Here is a 13,291-nt window from a genome sequence, read left to right as displayed (position 1 = left end):
TCTAGTGTCTCCCCGGACCCTGGACTACCGGGTACCGGTAGGCTTGTGGCTGCAAGTGTCCGGTCCACCAGAGGAGTTCAAAGCCAAGTCTAAGCCTGCGAAGCCGGCTTGCGGAGCTGGAGAACCGCCCTCCCATCCCCAGCCCTGGTCTGAGACCCAGCCTGGGAGAGACCTCGGAGGGGGCCGGTGCGAGAGATTACCAGGCCCCAAACCTCCCTCCCCGCTGCGGGGAGCCCAGGCGTGAGAGAGAGAGAGAGAGAGAGAGAGAGAGAGAGTGTGTGAGTGTGAAGGGGGTGCGGTGAAGGCTTTAGGGGCTTCGCCCCCAGAGGTCAGGATGGGCGGAGCACCGAAGAGGCGCGCGGCCGAACTGGGCTTCGACTTCCAATGAAAAGGCGGCGCGGGCCGCAAGGCAGGGGCTGTCGGCAGGACCTAGGGTTGCTGGGCCGTGCGAGCGTAGACTGGGAGGCAGAAAACGGGCCTTGGCAGGACCCTAAAACCCCAGTTCTACTGAGGCTCCAACCAAGGTCGCCAGCAGTTTGCCGCTTCGTCCGAAGAGGGTATTTCATTTGCAGAGAGCTGGATTCCCTGCCCAGCCGGGCTCAGTGCTGTTGGGCTCCAGAGCGCATTTCCCCCAAGTCAGCTCGGGATCCCGTGTGGGATGTCTGAGCCCTGCAACGCGAGTGGGGTCAAAAGGCCAGGCCCCAATACCGGCTGCACCTGGCTAGGTGCCTATCCTTATTTCCTTCCTCGCTAGGGCCAAACGCTCTTTCCTAGTACCCCCTGTCCAACCCCCAAAACAAAACAGAAAACGGGGAGCATAATAGCAGGACTCCATAGCCCTGCTTCCTTCAAACTTTACTTCGGAAAAAATCCCAGTTAAGCATAGAAATGGTGCTGTCGAAACGGAATTTGGTGATTGACTGTGCTGTGGCAGGGAACCAGACGGACTGTTCGAGGCTAAGGCTTCCGGGACTCCGAGGCGACCGCCGCGGCCGCGATGACCCGCCCCCGTGGGCAGCGGTCTGGCGTTTACACTCCGAACACCTTTAGGGAGGTATGAGAGCGAACCCCAGAGGGTGCGCAGGGTCGGCGGTGAGTCGCGAAGTTGGTGCCAGCCCGAAGCCCGGAAAAGGGGAGGCCGGGAGGCCGTACTCACTCTGCCCTCGCGCTCACACCCCGATCCCTTTAGCTCTACGCGGTGCCCCAGGGACGTCCACCTTCCCACCTATACCCCCCCCCACACACACACACGACGCTGTAGCCCCGCTGCTTCCCGCACGGTCGCTTGTTTCTGTCTGTAAAAGGTTTCTTCGGGTCACAGTTTTGTCACAACTTCTCACCCGGGTTTTTGGCAACTCCTCGCCCGGGGCGTTTCCCCACCCACTCCTCTCCCCTCTCCAGTGCGGAGCCTCTGGCCTTCCCCGCCCCCACCAGAAAACCGCCCGAATCAACTTTACAACGCTGCGCAGGGGCAAACAGACAAGCAGATCTCCCGGGGCCCGGCGGACTTTGGCTGGATTGGGGGAGGGGGAACAGAAGGAAGGACCCTCGGGGGGAGATTCTGCTGCCAAGGGCCCTCCCTCCACTACTCCCCCAAAGACGCGAGCTGTGCCCCGGCCAAACTCGCAGGCCAAGAATGCAAGAGGAAGCGGGGGAGGGGGGTGAGCCAACACCCAATGAATTGTAAAGCCAAACAGTGCATTGGGGCCGCTGGGGCTCCCAGACCCAGGTGCACCCCAGCCTTCAACAAGGTTTGATCTTGGATTACTCCCACCCGTCAGCAGAACTCTGGCCTCCCCTTTGCTCACTCCCGCGTTCCCACCGAAACCGAGACCTTACCGGAGCAGGAGGGGGCCTGGGCATCTCGCAGCCCGCCGCCCAGACAGCGTGGGGCAGCGGATGCAGCCGCCACTGATTCTCTAAACGCGGTCTCCCCGCACTCTCCTCGGCCTGGGGATGCAGAATGGTTTACAGAGGGACCGCGAGCCGCTGATTGGTCGCAGGCCGCCGTGACGTCGGCGGGCGCTGCATTAAGGCGAGGGGGCTTCTTCAGCTCAGCCAACAGCCAGAAGCAGTGACCGAGCCGCCGGAGCTGGGGAGAGACGCGCGGAGGCGGCGGACTGGGCCGGGAAACCAGGGACAGAGGGACGCTTGTCCAAGGAGAGCCAGCAACGAACCGCGGCCCGAGCGGCGGCGGCGGCAGCGGCAGCTGGTGCCGAGCTGTTTCCGCCGCGCAGAACTGTAGCCGCTGCACCAGGACGTTTTAAAAAGCTCTCCAAGCTACTCCCCCTCCTCTCGCCTCCTCTCGCCTCCTCCCGCTGCAAAAGGAAAAAAAAGAGAAAAAGGAAGGAAGGAAAGAGGCTAGAAAGGAAACCCCGATTTGCCACCAGAACGAAAAAAGAGGGGGAAAGAAAAAGAAAAGAAAGTCCAGCGACTGTGGGGTTGGACGCAGGCAGCCGGACCGTGGGCCAGCGATGCGGGGCTGCGCGCCCAGGCGGCCGCGAGTTGTGACTGGAGCCACGATGCACGGCCAGGCGCGGTGAGGAGCCAGCCCGTTTCTCCTCCCCGAAGGAGTCCAGGAGCAGGGAGGGCGGTTCGGAGAACACGGAGGCCGCCAGGCGGGCCCGGGCCGAGGCGACGGGGCTGGGGCGGTGGGGAGCGATCGCGTGCGCCTGGCTGCGCCCTCCCGGAGTTGTCCCTCTCCGCCTCGACTGACACAAACACTTCTCCAAAAGCGGAGAAACCTAGGCAACAGCAGCAGTCAACAACGAGATCTTCCTCCTGCCCTCCCCTCCCTTCCTCCCCCCTCGGCGTGCCCCCCGCCCCCTCTCCCGGCCCACCGTGGGCGCCCCGCGCTTCCCGACCCGCTGTGCGATGCCGGCAGTTTAGGATCCAAAGCTTCTCTACTCATTTTGTTCTCTCCTTTTATAAAAAGAGGAGAGGAAATCCCGGCGGCGGGCAGCCGGGCACACACACACCCACCCTCATACTCCGACAAAAGCAGATGCACTTTGACTTCTGACAGCTCTACCTCAAGCCCGAGAGAACTCAGCGGCGCTTCCCTTGCAAGCAGAGCCCGCCGCGTCGTCCTCTTCGTTCGCCGTCTCCGTTTTATTTATTTATTTCAGTTACCGTCACCATTCCCGGTGACCTTCACTCCTCCGCGAGTTCTGGGCAGAAGAGTCGCTTTCGCGTCCGCCTGAGACTTTTCGCCTCGCCCCAGGAGCTGCGGCGGCGCTGCCGTGCCACGGGGCCTGGGGACTCCCGGGCTGCGCACCACCGAGGCGCTTCCAACCCCCGTTTGCCTCGCGTTTCCCCCTCTTTTGATTTCCTGGTGTGGGTTTTGGCTTGCACCGCCGAGTGTGTATCCTCTTTTTGGAGGGGCTGGGGAGCTCGTTTCTTTCGTCTTTGGGAGTCGTCTCCTCGGCTCTACCTGCTCTCCTCTTTCCGGGCCTCTCCCGACCAAACCAAAGACCATGGTGCACTGTGCCGGCTGCAAAAGGCCCATCCTGGACCGCTTCCTCTTAAACGTGCTGGACAGGGCCTGGCACGTCAAGTGCGTCCAGTGCTGTGAATGTAAATGCAACCTGACCGAGAAGTGCTTCTCCCGGGAAGGCAAGCTCTACTGCAAGAACGACTTCTTCCGGTGAGTACTTCCCTCGCGAGCCTCTGCTGCGCTCTCCCCGCGGGCCCTTCCCTGGCCGGCCGCGGATCAGAGGTCAGCGTGACCGCGTTAGGAGCTGCATTTGGAGAGGGCAGCCAAGTCCCGCAGGCGCCCGCCTCTTCGCCAGCTGGCCGCTGGGCGCCCGGGACCTGGCCCTGCTTGCATCCTGGAAACTGTGGGTCTTGGCTTAGCTGCACGTGCCTGGGAAGAAAGAGACTGAGCCCGCCTCGCCCAGAAGCCCCTCCAAGCATGGCCTCGAGCTTTGTAGCCCTGGCTGCTCTCTTTCCCAGTGCGCGGAGCTCTCCAACAACTGCATTCTCCCTGCCTCCCGGGTTGCTTGCCCTCCAGGCTGAGCTTTGAAGCCCGGACTAGCTCCATGACACCGACTTTTCTGTGTCCGAGAGGTCTTGGCGGGAGCTACCGGGTTTTTGCATGGGGTGTCTGAGTCGCTTGCCTTGGCAGCTGCAGGAAAGAGCCCTTATCCTGCACATCCCCGGGCGTTTCCGAAACCTGGAGCACCGTCCCAGGGTAACTGCCTCACCGTGACGGTGAAGTGCTGCAGCCTCCACCAAGATCTTTTGCCCTGCTTCCCAGGGCTGGGGGTGGGCGGGAGGTTTGGCCCCCACCCCAGGCAGACCTCTGCGCTGAGGCTGGGCCCCACTCGGAATTCTTCCAAGTGCTACTCGCCACCCTCAGCCACCTTTTTGCAGAAACCCGGGGGAGGAGGGGGGAGCGGAGATTTCTCCCGACGCCCCTCCTTCGTTTAACATTTTAATCGTATTCTCTTAAACTCACTGTTTTGTTACCAAATCTACACAAACACACAAATCAACAGAGAACAGGAGCAAATGAGAATTATAATTCCCCTGCAATTATAATTCCCCCCGCGGTGCTTGCAATCTCCCAGTTTTACTCGGCTGACTTGGTCTCTATTTCCTTCGGAGTCGGTAGTGACAGATCAAACTGGGAGAAAAGGTGACAGTTCAAAGCCACCTGTCCCGGGACGCGTGGCCGTGATTGAGGCAGACCGGGAGATGGGGCACCGTGCAGGCTGGTATTGCCAGGAGGAAGCTCAGGCTCAGCCGCTGCACCTGGGCGGGCCTGCCCAGTTTCCCTGGTACTGGCTGGAACCCGGCCGGGTAGCTGCGAACAGTGCGGGTTGACAGTGGGCCCCAGAGGCCTGGCCCCGCAAAGTGCCGCCGGGCACCTAAAGCCAAGCCACAGCTCTAGCTTGAGCCAACCTGCCCCGCTTTGGGCCTGGACGTGGCGGCGGTCCAGCTGCGACCGTCTGGGCTTCACCCGCGGCTGTTTGTTCACCCGCGGCGCGACTGGATCTTGCCAACCCCTCCTCCTGTGCGCAGGTCCTTAGACGGTGAAAGGGAAACATTAGGAGAGGAAAGCGGCGCTCGGGAGGCGTTTATGTGGAGCTCCGATTAGAATTGGACAGTTTTCGGAATCTAATCGGAAAATGAGTGCCTCCTTCCCGCTTCCCTTCGCCACCTTGCCGCCTTCTCCAGCAGCGCTTTCTTCCTCTGGGACGACACTGGGCGTGAAGCGAGGGGTGGGAGCCGCTGGGGCCCCTCGCTCTCTCGCCCTAGCCTTGTGCCTCTCCTCCCCGACTGTGCACGGTGCCCCGCTCTGTCTCTTCCTGCCTTCTTGCCTGCTTGGTCGGGATGTTGCCTTTCTTAATTTTTAGCCAACTCTTCTCGTTCCCCTTCTTCTCCACCTTCCTGCGCTTTCTACTTACTTGTTTCTCCCTGCCTCCGTGTCCCCCGCCCCTAACCAACTTTCCACGATCCCGCTCCCCGCAGGTGTTTCGGTACCAAATGCGCCGGCTGCGCGCAGGGCATCTCCCCGAGCGACCTGGTGCGGAGAGCGCGGAGCAAAGTGTTTCACCTGAACTGCTTCACCTGCATGATGTGTAACAAGCAGCTCTCCACCGGCGAGGAGCTGTACATCATCGATGAGAACAAGTTCGTTTGCAAAGAGGATTACCTAAGCAACAGCAGTGTCACCAAAGAGAACAGCCTCCACTCGGGTGAGGCCCCAGTTGGGCAAGTCCTGGGGGAGGAAGGCCCGCCAAGGCCGCTGCTCACCTGTCCCTTCCTTCTCCCCAGCCACCACGGGCAGTGACCCCAGTTTGTCTCCGGACTCCCAAGACCCGTCGCAGGACGACGCCAAGGACTCGGAGAGCGCCAACGTATCCGACAAGGAAGGGGGCAGCAACGAGAATGACGACCAGAACCTGGGCGCCAAGCGGCGGGGGCCACGCACCACCATTAAAGCCAAGCAGCTGGAGACGCTGAAGGCTGCCTTCGCCGCGACGCCCAAGCCCACGCGCCACATCCGCGAGCAGCTGGCTCAGGAGACTGGCCTCAACATGCGCGTCATTCAGGTCAGGGCCCTGGCGTGCCACTCAGTTCCCCGGGGACCCACCTGGCTCCTTCAGGCCAGCTTCCAGGAGCTGAACAAGTTCTTGGAGGCTGGCAGAGGGGCAGAGAAGAAGCCCAGACACACCCCCTACCCTTTCGACTTCTGAAGCGTCGCCTGATGCTTTGAGCTACTGGAAATCCCTGGGTCTCCTCTTCCTGGTCTAACGCAAGTGATAGTGGTGGCAGAGGGGGAGGGGAGAGAGAGGGAGCTCAGCAGGAAGCTGGAGGAAGGGACATTGTTGGCACCATGGTGAGAGTCGGGACCCTTTTTTATGCACCCCCTGCCCCTGTTCCATAGCAGCCCAGAGATCGATGTGCATGTCGGGCTTAATTGGTTCCTCTGGCTCCTGCACAAGGAGAGCTCCCTCTGCGTCTCCAAACCCAACTTTGTGGGTCTCTTGCCCCAGTAAGACAAGTTCCAAACCAGAGGTTGCGCCTCTGAAGAGGGGTGGAGCTCCTGGTTTGAAGTCGAGGTGGTCAGTCCCGAGGGAGTCAGCCCTACCTCAGGCGGCCCCCAGTGGGATGGGGAGGGGAGGTGGCCATCTGGGTAGCTGTGCCGGTGTGGTAAGGATCTGGGACCGCCTGTGATTCCCTCGATTCTCGGCCCAAGTCTCGGAGTCCGGTTCACCGTGCCAGGATGCTCTGTGTGGGTGGGTGTGCCTGGGAGGCTGAGTGTGCACACGTGTGCAAGCCGCCCTCGGAGGGAGGCCCTGCAGCCTCTGAGAGATTGTGCCAACGTGTGCACATGTGAATTGGAGGCTGCGTGTCTGTGTCTCTGTGAGTGAGAGGCTGTGGATAAGCATCTGTGGCACTGGGAGATTGTGTGTGGGTGTGAAAAGGAGATTGTGCGTTTTGGTGTCACTATCGCTGGGAGACTGAGTGTCAACAGGAGGCTGTTTAGTTCTCTGTCACTATCATGTTGGGAAGGGAGCTGCCAGCGACCATGAAAGGAAAACCGTGTGTGTCTGACACCACTTGGGAAGGTCGAGTGTCTGTGTGCGTACAGCCCCCGAGAAGCTGTAACCGTGACAGTTCGACTGTTAGAAACAGCTCCAACTGCCCCACGTTGGGCAGGGCGGCTTGCCCAGGTCCTCCGGGCAGGAATCCTACTCACCATTGGCTCAGGGGCTGCCCCGCGCGGTCCTACTCAGAGGACCCCCCTCGCCATCACCATCATACACAACGCACACGCACTCACGCACACACGGAGCCCTGAGAGCTGGGCGGTGGACACGGGTGAGAGAGAGACCGGCCGGGCGGGCCCCCGGGGAGTGGGGAGTGGGGACTTCGCCGCTTCACTCCCGCGTGTGCCTCAGGTCTGGTTCCAGAACCGACGCTCCAAGGAACGCAGGATGAAGCAGCTGAGCGCGCTGGGCGCCCGGCGTCACGCCTTCTTCCGCAGTCCGCGGCGGATGCGGCCGCTCGTGGACCGCCTGGAGCCGGGCGAGCTCATCCCCAACGGGCCCTTCTCCTTCTACGGAGGTGGGTGCGCTGCCCCGCGCAGGGCTCGGCCAAGCCGGGGTTGGCTTCGTTGGAAGCGGGTGGCAGCGTAGAGATGGGCGGAGGCCGGGAAGTAAATCAAGGGGGAGGTAGTGAGACCGAGAGCCGAATTCCCGACCCCGAATGAGGCGGGCGGGCTGGTAGGGAGCGTGTTCTGTGTGTGCACCGCGTCTCCGCCCTGCTCCAGCCCCGCGGGGGAGCCCCCGAACCTCGGCCCCGCCTTGCCCTCCCCAGCCGCCCCGCGAGCCGCCTCCCCGCCCTTCCTGACGCACCCCGCCGGGGGCCCCGCCTTGACACCCTCCTCCCCGCCGCTCCGCAGATTACCAGAGCGAGTACTACGGGCCCGGGGGCAACTACGACTTCTTCCCGCAAGGCCCCCCGTCCTCACAGGCTCAGACGCCAGTGGACCTACCCTTCGTGTCTTCGTCCGGGCCGTCTGGCACACCCCTGGGCGGCCTGGAGCACCCTTTGCCTGGCCACCACCCGTCGAGTGAGGCGCAGCGGTTCACCGACATCCTGGCGCATCCCCCCGGGGACTCGCCCAGCCCGGAGCCCAGCCTGCCCGGGCCTCTACACTCCATGTCCGCTGAGGTCTTTGGGCCCAGCCCGCCCTTCTCGTCGCTGTCGGTCAACGGCGGGGCGAGCTATGGGAACCACCTGTCTCACCCTCCCGAAATGAACGAGGCGGCCGTGTGGTAGCGAGGTCTCGCACAGTCCGCAGAGCTTGTGGTTGTACAGAAACGAACTTTTATTTAAGAAAAATAGAAAAAAGAAAAAAAAAACATAAAAAGCAAGCTACACCCCCCCCACCTTCCTCCAGCCTCGGGGACCATTTTCCATCTGGGGAGACCGGATGGTAAAGGGGGACATGAAATAGGATCCAAATCTGCCTGGAGGGAGGACCGGGAGACGAGAGCTGGCCGGCCAGGTGCAGGACTGGGCTCCCGAAGGGAAACGCAGACCTCTCCCCACCTCCCACCCGGACCCGGCTCCGCGGACAGATGCCGCGGGCGTGCGCGTCTCACGGGCGGGCGGCACAGAAGCACCCGCGGCGGCGGCTGGGGCGCACCGCACCGCGGCTGTGCCAGGAGCGGCGGGCAGGGAGGCCGCGCCCGCAGCGGGATTGGGAGGCGAGGCGTCCCGGGGCGCTCCCAGGTCAGCCAGGAGGGTTCCGGCTCTGGGAAACGTAATAGTGTTGGTCTCAAGAGTTCAGCAACAGCGACAACAAACTCTTATAGCTTCAGAAACACCGACCTGCTGTGCATCAGGTGGGACTATATATATATATATTTTTTGTCTCTCTGGGTTTTTTGTTTGTTTGTTTCTTTTTGTTTTTGCCAAAATTGCAAAATTCTAAATGTCAAGCCCTCAGTATCAACTCTTCTACCTTCACGAAACTCTACACACACAGATGAACACAGGCACACTGGGGAGGGTGGTCTCCAGACAGGCCTCTCAGTAAAACGACTTGAAAATCAGCTGTACTAAGAAAAATATTTTACTTTCTCACACACACACACACACACACACACACACACAGTTAAAAAAAGACTAATGAACTAAAAACAGTCAACTGTTTACGTATAATGTTAAATTCAGGAGTTCAGTGTTTTACTAATATATCCTGTTTTGAAACCTCTTGTTCAAAAACAAAATGTTTTGAGCAATCAACCAAAATTGTTCATTTTCTTTTCCTGTAGATGTTCTGACAGATTTGCAGGGCTCACAGCTCACTGTGCTAGTATGTAAAAAGGTGTTGTTTACACGAGGCAAAGAGAAAACACGACATTCGGACACTTGCCAAATAGAATAATTATAGCACAAATACTGTAAAGGTGCCTGGCACCGTGACCTGAGAAAGTGTTAAAAAAAAAAGTGTTACAAGGTTTAAGAAAAAACATCTTTGATAATTTTTAGTCCTGTTGAACATTCATGGAATTGTTAATATGACTTATATAGACCCACACAGGTTTTATTTTTGTGTCTTTAAAATAAAAGTCCAAAATATTTAAATTTTATGGTCAAATATGCAGTCAATAGCTGCTACTTTTTTCTTTATATATTAAATTTCTCATATGTCTTTTATTGTTCTGATAAACCTAAGCTTGTGTGACCTCCAGTGCATATTAGACCATTCACTGTATGAAAGAAAACATGTTGAATAAATTTGTGAGTTTTTAATAAAAATAGAAAACCTGATGTTTAGATAATTGGTGTGTTATTTGATGTTTTAAGAACGAGAAGGGAGACAGGATGGAGAGGGGTATGACCCCTCAGAAGCGAGGCAGGACTGGAGTATGTTTTTACCTTGGCTGTGGTTAAACCCCATTGCTAATGCCCGCCAATCTTTTCTCCATGGCTTCCTGCTGTTATTAACTACAGATTTGCATTCTGTGGATTTAACTGATACAGTTGAAGAGGTGTTTGCTGATAAGTTAATATGGAATTTGAATAGAAATCAAATCCATGGCTCTAGTCTGTCATTAGGTGTGAGATCCCATGCACACTCTCTCTCCCCCTCTCTGCACAAACAAAACTGGACTTGTGAATGTCAGGTACCTGCAAATACATAGTTAGAGGTGGTCTTTTTCAGTTTCAACTCATTTCCCATAGATAATCCTGCTTTCTAATTTGGTGGTTTGAAAGATAATGTAAAATGAATGTACAGTACAGCTAGAAGAGAAATACCCTAATCCCTTTAACAGAAATGATATGAAATAGTTTGTTTTATATTATTTGTTACATTTGGAGTTCCCCAGAAGGAAAACTATTTCGCCTGGTGCAGATACTTACTACATTTCCCTGAGAGAGGACTAAAAATAACTGATATAAAAATCAAATGTCAACTGGCAGTTGCCAATTAGTTCTGAAAAGTAGTTCCGTTCCTTCCAAGCCTTCATTAAACACGGAAGGAATTTAAATATTTTATCTACTATGAAATACGTGTGTGTGTTTTAATATCAGACACTGTCAGAGTTCCAGAATTTCTTTTCCGTATCACCTATATTATTTCAGTGTGGATTATTTACTTCCTTATTTTAAAAAAAAATCAAGGTTTTACATTAAATGATATGTAATTTCCAGTGTTGTTTTTATATTTTGTTGAGACACAACTAAATATATCTTTTCTGACAAGCAGGCTTTAAAATAAGCAATATTTCAATGCACTCATATGATGGTTTATCCAATGGGGAGGACTATCAAGGAGGAATATGACAGTGTTCTTGCAGAAATCCAAATTTATGAAATACAGGGAAGACTTTTGAAACACCTGGTTTCTTTATCTGCTTTGTATGCAATCACTGGATCGGCTTGTTTTTGCCCTTTTAGCATTTGTGTTAAATCATAGCCAACTTATTTATTCTAGCCACCCCTTTACGTTCATTTAACTGAACTATGCTCATTGGGAAGCTGCATTTTCCTATCAAGCCTGCTGAATTATTTAGCAGCTTTATTGTGGAATCAGGTACTTGGTAAGAAGCGTTTTTAGAGTTGGGCGCTGGGCATGGACTCAATTTTTCTCTCGGACTCCATGGCAGCAGCTCAGTCTTTCCCCTTGGTGCTGTATCCTGAACTCTATCTAACGAATACCCGAACAGGTGGCAAAGCTTAGCAGTCAGTTTTGGAGCTGCCTGCGAGGAGGAGATCTGGAAATGTCAGGGACAGTTCTGGTTCCCCTCTGAGCTGCGCTGCCCACTTCTGGTCCTGAGGTGTAGAAAAGCACCACACTATCCCCATTAGATGGGGCTGGGAGCTCCTGGGAAAGACTCTGGCCTAGGCAGTCCCCTTCTGCCCGAGAGGGCAATCTACTCTCTAGTGGGGCTTGGCAACCTGGTTTCTCCCTGTAGCCATCTTAAAGCTGCCACCTCTGTGTCTTTTGCCACCTGCCCTCAGGATGCCAGCAGCGGGAGCCACCATTTGCCCTGGGTGAAGCAGGCAAAACTCACCCATCCAACTTCTCCACACTGGAGGAGACTGTGGGAGTCTGGGGGGCTACTTTAGGATGAGATGAGGCTTGGGAGGACTATGCATGGAGAGTCAGGACAGGCATCGGCAGGGGCCTGGGACCTGGAGTTTGATAATATCTAAGAAAAGAGAAGAGGGGCAGGTAACACCCTGATTTCCCTAAACTCTTGAAACTCCTGGTCATGTGACAGGCAACTGATTGGGACCAAGGGAGTTATCTAATGTCACCCTTACCCATCCTCTGCTAGTCCTACAACTGTCTGCCGCTTTGCAGCCCTTAGGCAGGAGGCGGAGGCACTGTGGGTGGGGGAGGCTTTCTGACCTTCTCTGGAGAGGATGGTTCTTTTGGGAGTGTGCTATTTATGCCCATCCGCCTGCTAATCTCACCTGCTCTCATCCCTATAGAGCAGTCAGAGGTTTACCTTTCTTCTAAGAAATGAAGTCTTTGAAATATGCTCTCCCATGGTCTGCCCTCCATCTCTACCTCATCCCTTCCAGAAACTTCTCTTTCCTTCTCAAGAAACTAGAGTTGGGAGGGGCAGAGAGAGCCTTAGGAGGTTGCTTTCCCGCCCTATGCCTCAATTTCTTTCAGCTGCATCTGGAGTTTTAAAATTCTTTCCTCCTTTCCTAGAGTTCCCTCCCAACCTGCAGTATGAGGTAAGAAAGCAGGGGAAGCATTTGGGGGGCCCTGGGATGTGTGCACAGGAGTAGAGTAGTCTTGATTTCTTCCTCAAAGGGCTTCCCAAGTCAGTGGGGACCAGGACAGAGAAGGGAGAGGAGGTAAGCAGGTCTACAGCATTTTCTGCCCAGAATCACCAAGCAGTGCCCTGTTTGCATGACAGCTTAGAGGTGGTCTCTGACCTGTTTCGCCCTCCTTCCCACTTCTCCCTTTTCTTTACCCCTAGGCCAGGTTTCTAAGCATTATTAGTGTCCAAAATAGGATGAGAAGAGGATTGTGGGAGGTAATTTCCTAAATGTGGGCTGAGAGAAACATTTTTGTCCTTTGAAGCCCAGGGCAATGGTCCCTTGTTGCAGCCTGAGGAGTGAAACCTGCTCTTGCTTTGAGGGGCTCCAGACACAAGCACCAGATTGCAATTACAGGAAAATGAAAAAAAATATATGCTGTTCCTTAGCCTCAATTTTCTTGCAGACAGTAAAAAGCAGTTTTCTTTGCCCGAGTCCTGCCTAAGGTGCTCTCATCCTAGCCTGGCATTCTTTCCCTTCCATATCTGGGGCTGGGGGGTGGTCCATCCTAAGACAGGTTCTCCCTCCCCTATGCAGCAACCTAGAAAAGGGACATGGGACAAAGCACACTAAAGTGGTAGTCTCTCATTGCTCTTGATCCTAAAGGCATGTGAAGACTGTTCAAGTCAGGGACTCTCACTTCCCTTGGGTTCCACAGTAAATGCTGAGACCTGAGGGTTCCCTGGGCAGTTCCGCTGTGGGATCCAATTGGCCTGGGCTGTACCCAAGAAGGGCACAGGCCAACCCCAGCATCTGACTTTCTGCATCCTTTTGAGTTAGTTTACCTTTAGGGATTTTTAGTTCTCTACGGGTGACCTCAGACAGCTGCTGGAAGGATAGATGGCTTTCTAAGCATACTTATCATCACTTATTGCTGTTTCTATTTTCATGTTTGTCTGCCCCTCTAGGCTGATCACCATCAGGAGAGAATCAAACTTATTCATCTTCGTATCTCTTCTATGCATCTCTTCTAGCAGTGCCTGCC

The 13,291-nt window shown here is 55.7% G+C and overlaps 1 protein-coding gene across 1 annotated transcript; it reads left to right on the top strand.

Annotated features, from left to right (window-relative positions):
* Positions 1–2,304: 2,304 nt before the first annotated feature.
* On the top strand, positions 2,305–10,584 carry LHX1 (LIM homeobox 1). Its single transcript, XM_037163747.2, has 5 exons — positions 2,305–3,646; positions 5,476–5,702; positions 5,782–6,059; positions 7,413–7,578; positions 7,916–10,584. The coding sequence occupies exons 1-5, from the start codon at positions 3,477–3,479 to the stop codon at positions 8,293–8,295; spliced, it is 1,221 nt and encodes a 406-aa protein (XP_037019642.1). The 5' UTR covers positions 2,305–3,476; the 3' UTR covers positions 8,296–10,584.
* The last annotated feature ends 2,707 nt before the right edge of the window (positions 10,585–13,291 follow it).

Source organism: Artibeus jamaicensis, unplaced genomic scaffold, assembly GCF_021234435.1.
Source record: "Artibeus jamaicensis isolate MK-2021 breed Jamaican fruit bat unplaced genomic scaffold, CSHL_Jam_final contig_1998, whole genome shotgun sequence".
Taxonomy (NCBI): Eukaryota; Metazoa; Chordata; class Mammalia; order Chiroptera; family Phyllostomidae; genus Artibeus; species Artibeus jamaicensis.
Note: the sequence above shows the minus strand (reverse complement) of the source record. Positions and strands in the feature narration are given on the sequence as shown.

Coding starts and splice junctions, on each gene's coding strand:
- LHX1 (XM_037163747.2), top strand. CDS start 3,477: ATGGTGCACTGTGCCGGCTGCAAAAGGCCCATCCTGGACCGCTTCCTC. Junction 3,647..5,475: donor TGCAAGAACGACTTCTTCCG/GTGAGTACTTCC, acceptor CGCTCCCCGCAG/GTGTTTCGGTACCAAATGCG. Junction 6,060..7,412: donor TCAACATGCGCGTCATTCAG/GTCAGGGCCCTG, acceptor CGTGTGCCTCAG/GTCTGGTTCCAGAACCGACG.